This window comes from Trichechus manatus, unplaced genomic scaffold, assembly GCF_000243295.1.
Source record: "Trichechus manatus latirostris isolate Lorelei unplaced genomic scaffold, TriManLat1.0 scaffold00102, whole genome shotgun sequence".
NCBI classification, from domain to species: domain Eukaryota; kingdom Metazoa; phylum Chordata; class Mammalia; order Sirenia; family Trichechidae; genus Trichechus; species Trichechus manatus.
This window is the reverse complement of record NW_004444038.1, coordinates 9,793,258-9,811,480: the sequence shown is the minus strand read 5'-3', so window position 1 is coordinate 9,811,480 and position 18,223 is coordinate 9,793,258. Positions and strand designations below refer to the sequence as shown.

The 18,223-nt window shown below is 39.5% G+C and overlaps 1 protein-coding gene across 5 annotated transcripts in view; it reads right to left on the bottom strand.

Moving 5' to 3' along the window:
• Positions 1-18,223, bottom strand: part of ATP11A (ATPase phospholipid transporting 11A) — a 221,478-nt gene that overhangs the window by 51,462 nt on the left and 151,793 nt on the right. For all 5 annotated transcript variants that reach the window (XM_023737411.1, XM_023737412.1, XM_023737414.1 and 2 more), the window contains 8 exons: positions 16,141-16,205; positions 15,430-15,511; positions 13,915-14,065; positions 11,905-12,102; positions 7,118-7,291; positions 5,271-5,434; positions 3,041-3,112; positions 714-787 (listed from right to left, as the gene is read on the bottom strand). In XM_023737411.1, coding sequence (XP_023593179.1) covers positions 714-787; positions 3,041-3,112; positions 5,271-5,434; positions 7,118-7,291; positions 11,905-12,102; positions 13,915-14,065; positions 15,430-15,511; positions 16,141-16,205 — 980 coding nt within the window. The remainder of the gene's footprint in view (positions 1-713; positions 788-3,040; positions 3,113-5,270; positions 5,435-7,117; positions 7,292-11,904; positions 12,103-13,914; positions 14,066-15,429; positions 15,512-16,140; positions 16,206-18,223) is intronic.

Genomic DNA, 18,223 nt, shown 5'->3' with positions numbered 1-18,223 from the left:
CCGGGACAGAGGAGACCTGGACGCAACACCCGGGACAGAGGAGACCGGGATGCAACACCCGGGGCAGAGGAGACCTGGATACAACACGGAGAACCACAGAGTTCAAGACTGTAAAAGGAGTGTATATAAAACCTGAACTATAGAGTTCTTCAATCTACATGGTAATTTACAAACAAAATTCGATGAAGAAATTATTGTTGTTAAAGGGATTTGATTTGTGTACTTCCACCAGTTATCATTTCAATATTCTAAAGAACAAACCAGAATTTGTTGTTCTCTGACGAAGATACATTATTATAGTGACCAACCAATCCGCAAGGCCCATTCTATTTAGAATTTTGAATATGTATACTGCAAACCTACACAATCTGTTCTAAAAAAATGGTTATTTAAAAAGTTCTATATTATTTAGATATATTGAGAGAAAAGTAATGAGGATATTCATAAATGTAAAATTTTCAAAAGTGAAATTATCCCAAATCAATACTAAGAGGTTTTACAAAGAAAGTGTGTTAGATGTTTAGCCTAGTATTCATTACTAAACATTTTTAAAAATGCTTTACTTTTATAAAAAAAAATTAATATAATAGAAGAGTATATCAATATTTTATTTAAAAAAAGCATGGTAATCCTTAAAGCCCCTATAGAATTTAACCGTAAGAATAAAACACAACCACAGCATACAGTTTAAGGAATCAAAAAGAAATTTCTACCTGTAGCAGATTTTACAATGACACTCATTCTCCTTCTTACTGAGTCAAAACTCAAAATTTCCAACAATTCAAACCTGAAAAAGAAATTTGTAAAAAATTTAATACATATTTGGCTCTGTATATTATTAATCTGGATAATTATCAAGCCACATAATGTGGACCAAAATTTTCCCAAGAAAGCAGTGGAATGGGTACAACAGTTATCTCTCCCTCGTATATAGTCCTTGAAAACTATCTCCATGTACTACTGTATACTGTATCTCTTCCCATTTGTCAATGATATAAAGCAGCTCTCTGAACAAAGGAATCTGGATATATGGTATTTTCCTCCACTGACATGATCAAAAAGTCTGCATTTTAAAGATGCCCAAACACTGACTTATTTTATGTGATGCCAGCAGTTCTCCTACTCGGGGTTTGTGCTGACTTTCTATCATGGGACATGACTGAGATTGATGCACAGGCTCGGAATCTTTTCAGAGCTAAAGACCCTTCGTTGTTTTGTTTATATTCACCCAATCACACTCAAACCAGGCTGTGTGTTTTAAAAGAGTCTGTTTACCAAACAAACTGCATTTGTTATGTATTGATTCATTTTTAAGAATTCTGTTAATCATAGACTTACAAAGTTGTATCAGAGCTTTTAATTCCTGTGAAGGAACTGGTGTTACCCCTAAGTTGATAAAAAAAAAAAAAAGAATCACAGCAAAAGGCGAAGAAAACTGGTATTTTAGTCAGCTTGGACAGTCTTATTATCAGCAGACTCAATTTCTGTCTGGCATTTGACACACTGAGAATAGTTCGGCAATCCCTAATGCTACCTCTGAAAACCCGCGAGAGCCCAAAGAGGCCAGCCAGGAACCTCAGGCGTGGCTTATGAAGCTGTTGAACTTCCAGCTGCTAAAAGGCTCCCCTATAAATACCTTAGCAGCACTGTGGTGTGCTTTAGGGTTTCCCAAGAGTGATTTAATCTACCCTTTTTCAGTTTAAAATCACAAGTCCCACTTACAGACAGCGACAGCAATCATGTCTCTATTGCCTTGCCCAAGGGGTGATTCCAAAGTTCCATTCCTGGTGGTACCGCTAACTACCTGGGACTCTGCAGTGCTTGAGGGAAAACTCCGTCTGTGATTTAAGGCCTGGCAGAGATGTTCTGTAGTCAAGAGTTCACTCTATTTGCATTTACCCAGGAGTTAACTCTTTTTTCTCAGAACAAAATTTTAAAATCCAGTTTTTCTGAGGCAGTCGCAACCAAATCTGATGTTCTTTTCACCTGTCTTTTCCTATCCATTACTGCATATTTTTTTATAAAGGAAAGATGACTTATTCTATCTTCTGAAGCAAAACTCAGGATATGTCATTTGTCTGTGGGACCAGAAATTGGAAACTGAGACAATCCCTAAAAATCAAAAGTATGAGGTCACTAAACTAGAATTACTGGTCTGACAGAGACTGGAGAAACCCCGAGAGTATGGCCCCTGGACACCCTTCTAACTCAGTAATGCAATCACTCCTGAGGTTCACCCTTCAGCCAAAGATTAGACAGGCACACCAGACCAAGACAAGGACGAGAAGGCAGGAGGGGACAGGAAAGCTGGTAATGGGGAACCTAAGGCTGAGAAGGGCAGAGTGTTGACATGTCATCATGGAGTTGGCAACTAATGTCACACAACAATACGTGTATTAACTGTTCAATGAGAAAGTAATCTGCTCTGTAAACTTTCATCCAAAGTACAATTTTAAAAAAAGGTTATTAGGTCACTACAGATATAAAAAGTAAAACAATTCAATCTCAAGTTGGTTATTCAAATAATTTCTCAGATTGTTGTCTACAGAACACTCTGTTCCCTGGAATGCTAACTGCTCTAAAAATGCAATGTCAGGGGCGCACACTGGGGAAGGCTGTCTACTTCATTCCCCTCTCGGAGAGTCAAGGGGTGGTCTGCAGAGTGTCAGAACATATTAAAGCTCTGAGAACTCCTGCAGTTATTAAAAAAAAAAAAAAAACAACACTTTTAGATGCCTTAACCCAAAATATATTTGCTGATCAAACTCCTCCTCCCACCGCCCACTGAATACCAATTTACACCTCCAAGGAAAACAGTATCGGTGGGAAATACTCCTGAAATACCCTCAAACCAACTTCTCCTCCAACTGCCCAACTGTGAAAATTCTTCAGAACGTTTCGGTGACATTCTTGGGGTTATTTCTGGGAAGAAAAGGGAGTGAGTTGTGGGAGGAGGGTAGAGAATTTTTTTGCCCCAAGGAGAAAATTTTGTAAAGACTGTTGTTTATTATGATCACAATTTAATGTACACTATACGTACCTTTCAATGTCATTGTCCCTATTTAATATCTCCATATAATTGTCTTTTAGCCTTAGATATGTAAAACCAAGTCTGCAAATGAGAAAGCAAATTCAGGGATTAATGTGAAATTCAGATATTCCTCTTTAATAGAACTTCCCTGTTTTATGTTTTAGTAAAGCTTTCTTTTTAAAAAAGAAATACTTGCAGTAAAACAGAGGTTGTAAACTACATCATGAATTAAAAAATTAAAATACTGAATTTATTCAACATCTCAAAGAATTCTCCAAAAGTCAACAAAATTTCCAACTTTGTTATTGATAAGTATTAATGATTTTCAGAAAGACGGTAGCAGTTCTCTGGATTGCAATCCCTACTTCTACTGACATCATTATTTGTTGATTATTTTGTTGTTTTTAGCAGAAAAAAACACAATGTCAGTAGAAGGCCCCTTACAGATGGTCTACCTCCAGACCAACCTCTCACTTTACTGAAGAGAAAACTGAGGCCCCGAGCAGGAAGTCAGTGCAATAAACATCTGTCAAACACCTAATCTGTACCAACAGCCTCCTCCACCACCACTTCTGAGAACTTCATACACCTCAGGCGCTGTGTGGTTAAGTGCTGGGAAAACGAAGGAAAAAAGGCATGACTTCTGCACTCGAGAAGCTTACAGATGAATGGGGAGACAGAAACCCACCATTTCAATACAATCTGTATCCATAAAGGCATGAAGGTATGAACACAGGGAGAGGGTGTCTTTCTAACCCAGGGAGAAGCTGACAGGCTGAAGGAAAGGCTTCTTGGAAATGCTGATACTTAAAGTGAGTCTAAAATGATGGGTAGGAACGGCCTTCCTAACTTCTAATATCTACGACCGAAATGCAATTTAATTTCTGAGTACCTGTTTTCCAAGAAGATAAATTTAGCTTTGAGAACTCTTACCTAGGTAGGTTTGGATTTAAATGTTTCGGCCATTTAAGAAAAGTCAGTAGTGATATAAATATCTAATGTCAATATTCAAATTGCATAGGAAAAATACAGTTGTTTAGTCAACAATAAAAATGTTCTAATTACATGGACTGACAAAAGAACAAACAAATCTGTCTTGAAAGAAGTACAGCCAGAATGCTCCCTAGAAGCAAGGATGACGAGACTTTGTCTCATGTACTTTGGACCCATTATCAGGAGGGATCAGTCCCTGGAGAAGGACATCATGCTTGGTAAAGTAGAGGGTCAGTGAAAAAGAGGAAGATACTCAATGAGATGGATTGACACAGTGGCTGCAACAATGGGCTCAAGCACAACAACGACTGTGAGGATGGCGCGGGACCGGGCAGTGTTTTGTTCTGTTGTACACGGGGTTGCTACGAGTTGGAACCGACTCGACGGCACCTAACAACAACAACAAACTACGTAAAAGGTGTTGAAACGCTTTTCTCATCAATCATTCAGTCCTTGAAGGCAATATCTACTTATCGATGGCAGTGAAGAGGGGAGATTTAGTACCTTAAGTATTAAATAAAAATCACAAGCTGTGAGAATTTGAAAAACATTTCCCTGACTTGAAATTACGACATGTCTGCAATATTTAAAGTATTTTTCCAAGTGTCTGCTTAAAATGCCGTATCTCATGAGACAGCGAGAATTCCCAGTAAAAAGGTCTTGAAGGAGCATGCAAAAAGGCTCCATAGAGTTAAGATGATATAATGTGCAGAAAATGAAGCTGAGAGTATGAAACTCCAGTTTTAATCTCCATTCAAGTTGTATAACTTTGGGAAAGTTGCTCCATCTCTCTGGGCCTCAATTTCTAAGCTGTAACAGGAAGATTTGTATTAAATGATGTCTAAAATTGTTTCCATCTTTAAAAACCTATCGTTATTTGGAATGACCTCTAATCAAATTCTTGCAGACGTTAGGAGGAAAAAATACCCACAAAAAGACAATGATAAAGAATCTTACGACTAGGGACAAGCCTGTTCTTACAAATCGATACCACCTGGTTTTGAGGAGGGACACCCCCCATCTCAAAGAATAAGGAAATCAAGAGAACAGTAATGAGTACAAAAGACAGCTACCGTTTAGCCCCAGCCACTTCTTTTTAACAAACACAACACAGCATACAGTGGGATCAGCTAAGAACATTTCAAAGTGTGAGTGCGTGGTTTTGGAGTTGAAAATGGACTCTCCAGTCCAATAATTAGCAACTCTCTCAAATTCTAAAACCTAGATATGAAGCCGAAAGGCATACCTCTGAACACCTTCGACGAGCGCCACTTCATCAGGTGATGCTGATATGTACACACAAGATTTTCCAGAGTCTGGGGATTTCCTAGGTCCGTCCACATTATCGTCATCCTTCACCTGGACCGTGTGGCACAAACAGAGAGCCCGAAAGAATAGCTCTTCTCGCTCCTACAAAAGTGCAGTTAAAAAAAAAAAAAAAAAATCTACAGCATATTTTCTTAAAATAGAAGGAAAATAAACAAAAGACAAGAAACAGCACAAAGCAGTGATGTGTAATATCTAGGAGCCGGGAATTATCAGTTTTGCCTTTGGTAGTTTATAAAGTAGAATCTAATGACAGCTTTTCTTCATTCCTGAGTACTTCTATGGTAATTAAGATTAAGGGACTATGAAGACTGAAATAGAGGAGTGTTTTATTCAGTAGTGATATTTTTAGGAACTGCAAACGCATAGCTTCAAGGGTGCTCAAAAACAGCAAACAACTGCTAAATATTTAGGAAAGTAACAGTAAAGAGAGACTTTGAGTCATGTAAGTACACTAAATACAAAATACTTATACAAACCCAGGACTCTAGTTATATCACTGTCCTGAAGGATCATATTATAGTGATAGTCTCCTAACAACAATATATATTACACTAGATATTTATAAAGAACCTTCTAGGTACCTGACACATTCCATACATCATAAAATTCAATCTTAAAACAACCTATGAAACAGAAGCTATTATTCCAGTTTTGCAGCTGAAGAAATTAAAAGGTTAAGTGATTTATTCAAGATCACAAAACCAGTATATGTCAGAGCAAAGATTCTAATTCTTCTCTTTCTAGTTCAGCTGATCTAATCATTCTACTGCCTCTGAATGGAACTTATAAAGTAGTAGTCTTTTTCAACCTTGGCTGAATACTGGAATCTCCTGGGGGCTTTAAGAATACTGATGTACGGATTCCACCGGGTTTAAAAGCTTGCCCTGCTGATTCTATTGTGCATCCAGGTTGAGAAGCACTGGCTGTAAAGGTCACAAAGGAGGACCTGACTTACATCAAGCATATCAAGTAGGGCAGTCACAGTAAGTAATAAAAGAATATGGTTCTACTGTGATATGTTTTACTATGACCACATAAATAACCTACTTTCTCATTTAGGAATCTTTGTTGTAAAATGGCAGTTTTCTACAATGAAATCAACTGAAGTATACGTATAGGGGATAAGGTACAGTTTGGTAATGAGAGGGTGTCACCACACAACACAGCTAAACCGAGGCCACCCTCAGCTCTTAGAGGACCGCAGCACACCTGAGGTCTTGACACAAGGCTGGCAGTGAGCGCACGCTCTGGAATGGTTCCCCAGCCAACCACTGGGGAAGAGAAGAGCCTCCAGCCAGGGCTGCTGAGACCTGGAGGCACAGCACTTGGGGGGGTGTGTGTGTGTATGTGCGCGAGTGTGTGTGCGTGTGTGTGCATGCGTGCGTGTGTGTGTGTGCGCACACGCGCGGGTGTTTGTGTGTGGTGCACAACAATTTTACTCTTAGCAACTATTTTCCTTGCTTTACCAGATTTTTAAGAGTCACTTCTAGCTGGTCAGATTCACTCTGAATGTTAGCCATGAAATCCTAAGGGAAATATCTTCAAATATTGTGGCATTTTACAATTTTTCTCACTGAAGTCACACAGAAGATTAGTATCTTTCCTGGATACCCACCATAAAAGGTAAGTACCAATCTGTTTTTGTGAACCAACAATGCATGGCCTGCCCAACTGAGAGTCAGCAAATGTCAACAGTGCAACGGCTGACACTTAGGTCCCTCTGAAGGGAACACGTCTTCTTTAGGAGAACTGGAACTAACGTACCCTTCCACTGACTCCTGGAGAAGAGTCAATCATATCTATTCCTGAAGAGTCCGGGAGGACCTGTCCATTACAGATGACGTGAGGCACGTAGACGTGGCCTTCAACACAGCATTCTTTAAATTCCATGTTGTTTTCCGTGAGAGTGCCGGTTTTATCAGTGAAGACGTACTCCACCTACGAAACACAACATGATCAAGAGTTAGGAGGATGTTCTGCGAGGAGCTAACTTTATCCTTCCCTGAAGAGAGAGAAGTGGAGGCTCTCTGATTCAGAGTATCAGAGCAGTCATGTTTTTTCCCTAACATTAATTTTTTTTAATATATGGAATGGATTTGTAACGGTTTTACCACAAACGCACTACTTCAACAGGATAAACGGTAAGTGGGCTGGATAATTCAGACTTTTTGCCACCTTCTAATACTACCCAGCACCCTCTGCAAGAGGTGAATTCAGGAGAATAGGGGAGGGGGGGTTGCTCTTGTCATGGTGGCGATGGCTTTACTTTTCTCTGGATCCTGAGCAAAGAAAAAAATGTGACCATTTACCCCCACGTCCATCTCTCCCCCTACCAGACAAATAAAAAACTGATAGAACCAGTCAGTGTTCTATTTGTTTGGAAAGATGAATATTGAGGGGGGCTTGTCCCGAATCTTATTTATAAAAAAAAATCAAGGATAGAGATAGGATGAACTTCTTCTATAAAGTCTTGGAGGCACAATATCACTTTAGGTTTAGAAGGCAGAATTCAAACAAAAGGACACGAATTTCAGATAGAAAACTGTGAAAAGTATTGAAAATACAACTAGTTTCAAATTCTAAATTTAGATAAACTCACAGGTCACACAGTTATCATAAATATTTGAAAGGAATTCTAGAAAGCATCCTAATATTTTGAGGTTTATGTCAGGAGTGCAACATGCCTTCTTGTAACCCTAGGTCAGCTGGTACCACTGTCAGGGACAGATGCGTCCCTGAGGGAGACGCAGGTGTGGCTGGGTCAGGGAGGGAAGTCCCATGTCTCCACCTGTATCTTTCCTTGAGTCGATGGCTCTGTGCTTCCCCGCACACATCACTAACTATTGACTAGAAAGGAGAGTTAGAGTTAAAACAATAACAATAAAGTAAAGAAACGGGGGAAGCAGAAAAGAGCTGTAAAGAAACCAGCCAGCATATTTTACAGCGCTCATTTTCTTACTTAGGTCTCTCAGGAATATGTTCTTTTTTGTCTTATAAAGCCCACAGCAAAAAGGTCTTTTCTAAGGTGTGCTTGATTGTAACAAATACATTATAAATACACAGCAATGTTGTCCCGAAAATATGTTTTTAAAAAAAAAAAAAAAAACCCTGCCGTGCACATACTTGCCAGTCAACTCAGCCAGCCTCTTTCCGGGATCTAGATATTTAATAATGTGAATGAATACAACATTCTTAATTACTATTTCTTACTCTAATACAGTATATTCTTCATTAGAGTTCTTTAAAGGTGAGAATCAACAATAACACTTAATGTCTCAGTGTGTCTCTCCTCTAGAACAAGCCTGCCCCCGAGTATCTGGAGCTCCTGTAGTAGCAAGGAATTCATGTACTTGCGCTCGGAGCTCTGGATGGCGCACAGCCAAGTGCTCAGCTACTAACTGAAAAGCTGGCACTTGAAACCACCCAGGGGTACCTAGAAAAAAAGGCCTGGCAACCTACTTCTGAAAGAGCATAGCCACTGAAAACCCCATCCCGACACCCGTGGGGTTGCCAGGAGTCAGAATTGAGCTGACGGCAAATTGCTTTTTTTTTTTTTTTTTTTAAATACTTACTCTGAGTCAGATCAAGGAACATTTGAGAAATCACTCATATAACTTTTCTTACTTTCATAAGACTTGATGTAACTTACAATAAAATATTATTAAATCCTAAAATCAGTTTTTGAAAAGGGTAAAATGGATAACAGCAAAGTAATAAATACTGATTTATCATCTTGCTTAAAAAAAAAAACAAAAAACAAACTCATTACTGTTGAGGTAAGCAACCCTATAGGACAGAGTAGAACTGCCCCACAGGGTTTCCAGGGAGCGGCTGGTGGATTCAAACTGCTGACTTAGCCAGTGCACCTCCCGGGCTCCATCATCTTGCTTACCTATTGTTAAATAGGTGGTATGTTTCTGGGAACCATGAGCATAACTACTACTGCTACTAATAAATAAAAAAAAAAAAAACAAAAACAAACCCACTGCTGTCAAGTAGGTTCCGACTCATAGCGACCCTATAGGATAGAGCAGAACTGCCCCATCGGGTTTCCAAGGGGCAGCTGGTGGATTTCAGCTGCTGACCTTTTGGTTATCAGCCTGAGCTCTTCCACGGTGCCACCAGGGCTCCCTAATAATAAACAATAATTATAAAGAACATTTACTCGGCACTTAGTATGTCCCTGGGACTGTGCATTACTTCATTTAATCCTCACATCAACCATGTTATTATCCCAGTTTTACAGATGAGGAAACAAAGGCTTGGCAACTCTGGACAGCGATCAAATCAATTTTGCTATTTAGGGGGACTCAGAGACAAATTATTGCTTGTTTCGTTACTATTAAATAAGCTTGTAAAAGTCTTTGAAATTATCAGCTGCGAAGTCAAATGTTAACGATGGTATCATTCTCTGACATCAGATGAAAAGATAGTCCTCACACAGCGCATAGTCTGCTTGCTCAACTACTTGTTGCTGTACTGAATTTAAAGAGCAGGACACATTCAAATGTACTCAGCATCAGGGAGACAGAACAGGGCTCAGTAGGAAGGCGCTGCCTCGCGGAACTGAGCAATGCCTCTGCTGTTTACTAGGTGAAGTAGTTGGTGTGATTTCTCTGGGCCTCAGTTTCTCATCTGAAAAATGGAGGCAATGATACTGTCGTCTGGGGGCTGTAGACAGGCCAACATAAAATCATGGGTGCCAAGTGCTTTGCACAGGGCCTCAATAAAAGGTAGATTTTCAGCCATAGGCATGGAAACTTGAGTGGTAGGTGAATTCCTACTTCACCTTCCAAAGGAACTCATCTATTATCCTGCATAAATTAAATTGGGAAAAGAGTCTCACCCACATCAATCTAGCAGTCAGATGAAACCTTTAATTTCTGGGTATGTTCATCAATCTCTGAGCTCAGTGCGTCACCGATACTAACCGATCCACCGCGCGCTCTGTGTCTATGTGAGTGAGTGAGTCTCCTGAACGCAGGCCTTCTTTTGGTCATGAAAGTATGATATAAATCAAACTCTGTTACAGTGAACTTCAGAGAGATGGACTGGATGAGGGGAGGGAGAAGAAATCTGCTGTATGGAATACCGCTGGAAATTTTTCTTGTTACAGAAAAAAATAAAACTTCCCTCTATGAAATTCTCAGGAATACACACAATGTACCACGTGTTGTTACAAAGGATACACAATACTCTAAGGAAAAAAACATTTTACTACTGAACAACTAATTATGCCTTGTGTGTATACTGTTAACTAAACAATATACACACCTGGAAGGGCATGGAATGGACCCTAGCTAGGGGGATTATTAAAAAAGTCAAAATCATCAGCAAACACAAATACAATTTTGTAGTAACAGTTCTTCTTGACCTGACGCAGATAAATGCAGTATTTAGAGTCTACTAGTGTAATAACAGACTACTGTTTGGGAGAGAGGAGGGAAGGAATCTTAGCTACCAGTCTAAAATGACTGTTTGTAAAAATACTTCTTAAAATTTCTTCCTGTTTAAAAAAAAAATAACCATTTTGCCGAATGTCCTCTCCTGGAGCACAGATGCTGGGAAAAGCACGTGGCTCAGAGGGATGGTAGGAGGGCTCGCGCTTTAGAAGAACAAAAGCCTAAACGGCCAGCGTTAGAGCAGGTGACGCTTCAGTTCCTCACACAGTAACCAGGCTTTCCTCAGTTCTCACAAATGACATGGCTGCGGGTTTGAAGTCAAACAGATCTACGTTAGAAGGCCGGCTCTGGTGCTTCGTGCCGCGTGACTCTGGACAGCAGGAGGGTGTGGGGCTCAGGCTGGTGGCAGTAATGCCAGCAGTGACTTCCATTCTTGGTGAAGACATCAGACACCGTGACGGGCAGTTCACATACACTATCTTACCAAATCCTGACAGTAATCTTGCGAGGCACCTATATGTTATCATCCCCATTTTATAAGTTAAAGAACTCCAGGTGCAGAGCCAGTAGGTAACTTGCCTGAGGTCACACAGTTGCAAGTGAAGAGTAGGATGTGAAGTAAGTGTATTGCGCTCTCTGCAATACACCAAGCCAGCAAGCTATGTCAGCTCTCCTAACTCTCAGCTTGCTCATCTTTAAAAATGAGGATAATTGACTTGCAGTGAGAGTTAAATAAGATATCATTTATGAAAGCCTAGTACCATGCCTATTAAGCGGGAACTCAATAAATGGTAGTTCACTCACCCCTTCGGCCCTTAATTCACACCATTACAACCCAGAACGAGCGCGCTTGGAAAGCCAGGGCTTAGCTTATATCAATCAGTTAATGTGATTAATTTTGCAAAAACTGTAAATATAAAAGCACTACCAGTTGTTACAGAAATAAAGTTTAAAAAAACAACATTTTTGTTGCCTTTCACCAGTTATAGGTTATATCTACATGTGTGAGTTAAAGCCGAAATTTCATTTAACCCTTTGGATGATCTACCCGTCTAATATTAATCGTTTAGAATCTGGACACCTGGAAACCTAACAGGGGCCGACGCACGTTTTTAGTAAGTCACAGAAGACAGTTCAGGAGACACTGACCTGTCCCAATTCTTCATTTAAATCAGACGTGTTAACCAGAGGCCCTTCCCCTGCTTCTTCATCAAACATTTCTTCATCCCAAGTGATGAAATAAGAGCCGAAAAATTTCTGCATTTCTACGGTGACGTACATGGACACGGGGATGATGTAGTTGAAGAGGACCATGAAGGCCAGGAAATCCGTGAAAGCTCTGAGGAACTGCAAAGAAACAAAGAGCAGCAGCTCAACAATGACCAACAAGGGATCACGTCATCTACCAGGTGGGAGCAAAAGCACCACCGTGATCACTGACACAACTCAAGTCAGGTGTGAATAACACAGCTGGTATTTTTAAATAGGAGCGTTTCCAAACCCAAAGGTAAGGATTACTCCATGCTGGCAGCAGCCACAGGCTTCCCCCGGATTTTCCATCATGATCTGCCAACAGCCAAGAGCTTGACTAGCACGTCTGTTCAGTCAATGGGGTCAAGATGAAATTACGCATGAAAACAAGCGCACTGTTAAGAGGCAGGAAATGACTCTAACCTACAGCTAATGGAGATCCGGTATTTTGAGTATTCCTGAATTTACTGTGACTTGGACAAATTACAGTAGTTATACAGTAATAACCTACATGATGCCCTCTCCCCAACATCTGGTAAAAATGACCTTTTTGTACAGTTTTGTTCTTATCTCTGGTTGCATCCATAGTTTAACTCCTGGAAATCTCCACGTGTAGGGATGTGCCCGCAGGCCACACAGGTAGGACAGCTCCAACTGACACACACAAAGCATCCGAGACGCTGCCTAGGTCTGCACACAGCCGGGGTCGGGGCTAAACGACAGTAGCTAGAGGTGCACTGTATTAAGTACAGGGAGGTTCAATCAAATCATTCTACACGCTCGTCTGGGAAAAATAATTTTGACAAACACGAATAACTGAACCGACATCTCCCTACAGAAAAAATGAAACCTATTCTCACCATAAAAAACCAGTTGCCACTGAGTTGATTCCCATTCGTGGCGACCCCACGTGTGTCAGAGTAGAACTGTGCTCCATACGGCTTTTAATTGCTGATCTTTCGGAAGTAGACTGCCAGGCCTTTCTTCCGAGACACCTCTGCGTGGACTTGCACCTCCAACCTTTCGGTTAGCAGCCAAGTGCATTAGGCGTTTGCAGCACCCAGGAACTCCATTCCTATCATAATTTCCAGTAATTGAGAATCTTCCCTTTTTCCACGTACTTACCAAAATAGGAAACCCTGGTGGCGCAGTGGTTAACAGTTTGGCTGCTAACCAAAAGGTCGGCAGTTCAAATCCACCAGGAGCTCCTTGGAAACTATATGGGACAGTTCTGCTCTGTCCTACAGGGTCGCTATGAGTCAGAATCAACTCAATGGCAATGGTTTTTTTTTTTTTCTTTCCCAAAACAGGTGCCATTTACCTCACAATAATTAATAAGCATTTACTGAGCACCCTCTAAATAGGAGGCAAGGAATCCTGGTGGGTCCTCCGTGGTTAAGCACTTGGCTGGTACCTGAAAGGCTGGCAGTTCAAACCCATCCACCGGCTCCATGGGAGAAAGACCTGGTTATCCGCTCCAATAAAGATGACAGCCTAGAAAGCCCTACGGGGCAGTTCTACTCTGTCATATGAGGTCGCTACGAGTCGGAATCGACTCGATGGCACCTAACAACACACACAGGCCATGTGCTGGGGTCTGGAAACACCGAAAGTGTTGAAGATACTGTCCTCATGAATTTACAACGTGAATCAGTAACTTTTCAGAACTGTATATACGAATACTTAAAGAAAGACAGCAGTAACAACCAGTGACTGTAGCTAGGGAGGAAACTAACACATGTAATATATCCACGAGATCTCTATGACAGAGACAGAATCAGTCTTCTTTTTGTCTGGAGCAAATTTCAGCTTTATAATTTTATTCTACCACATTTTCAAACAATAGTCTACAGGCCACATCTTTGCAAAGATAAAGGGAAAAGGTATCTCAGGAGTCATTTTTTGTACCAGGTTCCTCTGTCTTTCTGACTGAGTCTTCTGGTTATACCACGGCTCGTCTTGAAATGGTTTGCTCTGCCATACATACTTCAGGACAGTATTTATCAGAGCTTTACTGATCAGGATACAGAGGTACACAATGAGGAATACATTCATCGATCTACAACAAAAAGACAGTAAGGATTACTTGGTTATTGCTCCCTGAGTAAATAATGGCAGTACACATTCTTTCTTAAAAATGTCAAGATAAACACTTTGTGACGGAACAACAAAAACAGAGTTAGCACAGTATTTTTTTAACGGGAGCTTCTATCCACTACTTGGCACTGTAAGAATACAAGCTCATCTATATCTGAGTTCACCCAGTGATCACTGGAATGTACTTCTAGAGGCCAGAAGGGAGAGATCTAAGTAAAGGGAAAGTTTCTACAAGCAGGAGAGAAAACTGCACATAACTATACTGCTGACAAATATTTCTAAACGGTCTAGAATCCTGTCATTTAAAACAACATCCAAAAACTATCTTCTATCATTAAGCATCAGCCAGTGAGTTCAGAATTTAGTGATAATCATTACAAAAGAAGGAAAGACAAAAGGAAGAAAGGAAAAAAGGAAGGAAGGGAGGGAGGGAGAGAAAAGCAAACACTCGGATGGGAATGTTCTTGGTATAAGGAAAACGCTGAATCTTAACCAAGGTCTTAGCAGACCTAGTGAAGAAAATTTGATTTTCCAATCAGATTTTTGAAACCTATTTGTCATGTGTAGACATCTAGAAATAGAATCCTTGCTTATGATAAACTAAATCTCCATTTTCATAGTTGATGCAGTTATAGAAGAACAGAGACCCAGCGACCACATTTAAAGATCAACTTACAAAGACAGAAATACACTCCTACGGTCTTCCTAAATAAAAACCATTGAGTAGCATATATTTATTAAATAATTTATAAACCAGTTAGTTGTCCATTTCAAGTCAAGGATACACTTTAACAAGAGGCAAAGAAAACAAAATTCCAGGCCAGATTTTCTTACAAATATTGAGTAGCATCTTGATTTTTCAGCATAAAGATTTTACTGTGTAGTAAGAAGACAACTATGTTCTCTCTGGTAATGCTTAATTTAATAAAGCCATATCAGAAAACACATGGTGGTTTCCATCAAATCCCAGAGTTAAAAGTGACCCTATTTTGATCTTTAATGAAACTATGGAAGAACTTTATGGCCGTCTGCAACTGACTTCAAAACTAAGAAATTCTTTGGAAGGGCTATTAAGAGTAAACGCATTTAAAGTGTACAGAATATTAACAATAAAAAAGTAAAATAAAAATGGCTTTTTTTAACTCATCATAAAATAAAGTTGATCAAAATAACTAGCTTAACAGTTACTAAACAGCTGTACAACTAGAAACCATGAAGAAATTGCCAATAAGCCCCAAAGGAAAATATTTTCGTATCTACTGTGTCTGATGTACTTTAAAGTTGCAGATTTTTACGCAATTCAAACGATAGGGTATCGAACCTTACTTTTCTACAGCAGACCGTTTCTGGGATTTTGACTGATAATTTAATGCCATCTTGGTCTCCATGCCGGTGTAAATAGCAACTCCTATAAAGGAGAAGAGCAGATGTTACAAAACAAACGTATCTTGCCTTTACATAGTACGTTTTGGACAGCTAGGATGACAATGGATTTTTGTTAGATGAATTATATTTTTAGTTTTACTAGACAAACTAACTGTGCATTAAAAGAGTCACATGACAAGGTTCCTTTAGGCTAAAGAAATACTCCCCTGCCGATGAGAACAACCTGTATTTTAAGTTCACATTTTAATATGTTGGGTCTTCTTACAGTGGGATACACTGTGTATTTTTTAAAAGTTGTCTCATTTAATTAAAACATAAGAAATAACCCACCAGAAACGAGAGATACTAGCAAGGAAATATAGATATTAAAAGAAATTTCCTGCAGAACTGTACTGTATGAATCCTTTCATGAAAATAACTGTATGTTTCTGACGCACTTAATATGCAATATTTACAGATGTCATTGCTTTAGTGGTTACACATTGGTACTAATTTCCTTAGTTAGGGAAAATTATTTCTGCCATAAAGTCTATAGTACCTCAAAGAACAAAGAGATGCTCTCATGATACTATTATGGATATTAACTTTGCTTACTGTATCCTTAATTTTAGTCACTATTATTGTTAACATTTCACTAATGGGAACATTTACCAAAGATCTTCTCAGTGTTCTTTAGCGTGGCCCCTCTGAGAAGCAGATTTTCTGATCCTAACGGCCTGGAAAGATAATCAGTAAAAGAGAAATAAGAAGCAAAATTCACATTTACAAATTTTGCTACTGAGAACACTATAATGATTTCTTTGGAGGGTAGAAAGAGTTGAAATTCTTTGCTAACGTTGATTGTTTACTTTATCCGTGTAGTTAATTTCCTACTGCCATGGAGAGGCCCACTGGATGCCATAAGGATGAAACACGCACAGTGTATTTGGTCCATACAGTTGAGAACTGCATCTCACTGAAGCCAGGGAAGCGTGGGGGCGGCTCCAAGGATGAGCACTATCCTCTGAGATACGTAAACTGACATGTATGACCTAGGGCTGGTGGATAGTTTCAAGCTCCATTTGTGTGGCTGACAGTCACTAAGAATGAAGCCTTGGGGCAGCATATTTGTTGTCCTGTTGTGTTATAAGTATTGTCAGCTTCTGCTAACAACATACTCATAATAACTCGTGTCATAAGTACTCATGAAAACAAATGAACCTTTTAAAAAGTGCCTCTGGGGAGTCTAAAAATAATTTACTTTAAAAAGTGCTTTGCTTCTAGCTTGGACAGGAGGAAAAAGCAATATCACTCTGAATAGACTGTGAATTTGGATGCATAATTCATAGGTGTCCAAACAATGAATTTATAAACATTTTTAAAAAACCCAAATATTAAAAGTTTATCAAATAGTATAAATACTTAAGAAGCTAAATTAGAGTTAGTATCAAAATACAAAATATATTAGTAATTATCTTGCCGAGATGCTCAGCAATAAACTTCTAAATACAAAGCACGAAAAGCCTTTAATGTTGACTGTTTCAGATTCATCCCACTAGCAATATGAATAAACCTAAACCTATTTATTCTTTCAAACACCAATTAATCCTCACAAGAGTATGTCTCCAAAGTAAGCAGGACTTTACCTTCGGAATAATACGTGTATGCAGTAAAGACAAGACACAGCCTCCATTCATTCTGAAAAGCACCTACTAGTCTGCTGATGGAAAATCATGAAATAAACATGCAGGCCAAGAAGTGCACAAATTGTTTCCCTAAAGCAAATAATTTCAGGAGTCTTACGAGGAGATAAGACCCAGGGAGTTATATTTCAGAGCCTGTTCATTTTGCAATACTTTTCCATAGAGTTTTTTTTCTGCTTATGGGCAAGTGTTTTCTTTAATCCATTAGTATATTAACAACTTGGAGACTGTTTAAATCAGAAGAAAAATAATATCTCTAACAAGTGGATTTTATGGAAAAGTACTAACTTCAAAATCTACTTAAAGTCAATTTCCTAAAATGTACAACTCAAATATCTTAAAAGCAAATATGCCAATAGGATCTTGAAATTAATGTCCAGATAAAATAGCTACAGGCCTGGGAAAGTACAGACTCAGCTCGCAGATGTAGAAATTGTGAGTCTGAATTACAGTAGTATTATTACCTATCCTGCATCAATGATTGGTTTTGAGGTACTATATTGTAGTTAGAGTTAGATATTTGATGGGTTGTTATTTTCTTTTAAATTGTACTTTAGATGAAAGTTTACAGAACTAGTTTCTCATTAAACAGCTAGCACACATACTGTTTTATGACACTGGTTAACAGACAACCCCACGACATGTCAACACGCTCCCTTCTCGACCTTGGGTTCCCCATTACCAGCTTTCCTGTCCCCTCCTGCCTTCTTGCCCTTGCCCCTGGGCTGGCGTGCCCCCTTAGTCTCGTTTTGTTTTACAGGCCCGCCTAATCTTTGGATGAAGCGTGACTCTCTGGAGTGACTTCATCACTGAGGTAACGAAGGCTATACTCTCGGGGCTTCTCCAGCTCTGTCAGGCCAGTAAAAGTCTGGTCTTCTTTTTGAGTTAGAATTTTGTTCTACATTTTTCTCTAGCTCTGTCTGGGACCCTCTGTTGTGATCCCTGTCACAGTGGTCAGTGGTGGTAGCCCGGCACCATCTAGTTGTACTGGACTCAGTCTGGTGGAGGCCATTGTAGTTGTGGCCCATTAGTCCTTTGGACTAATCTTTCCC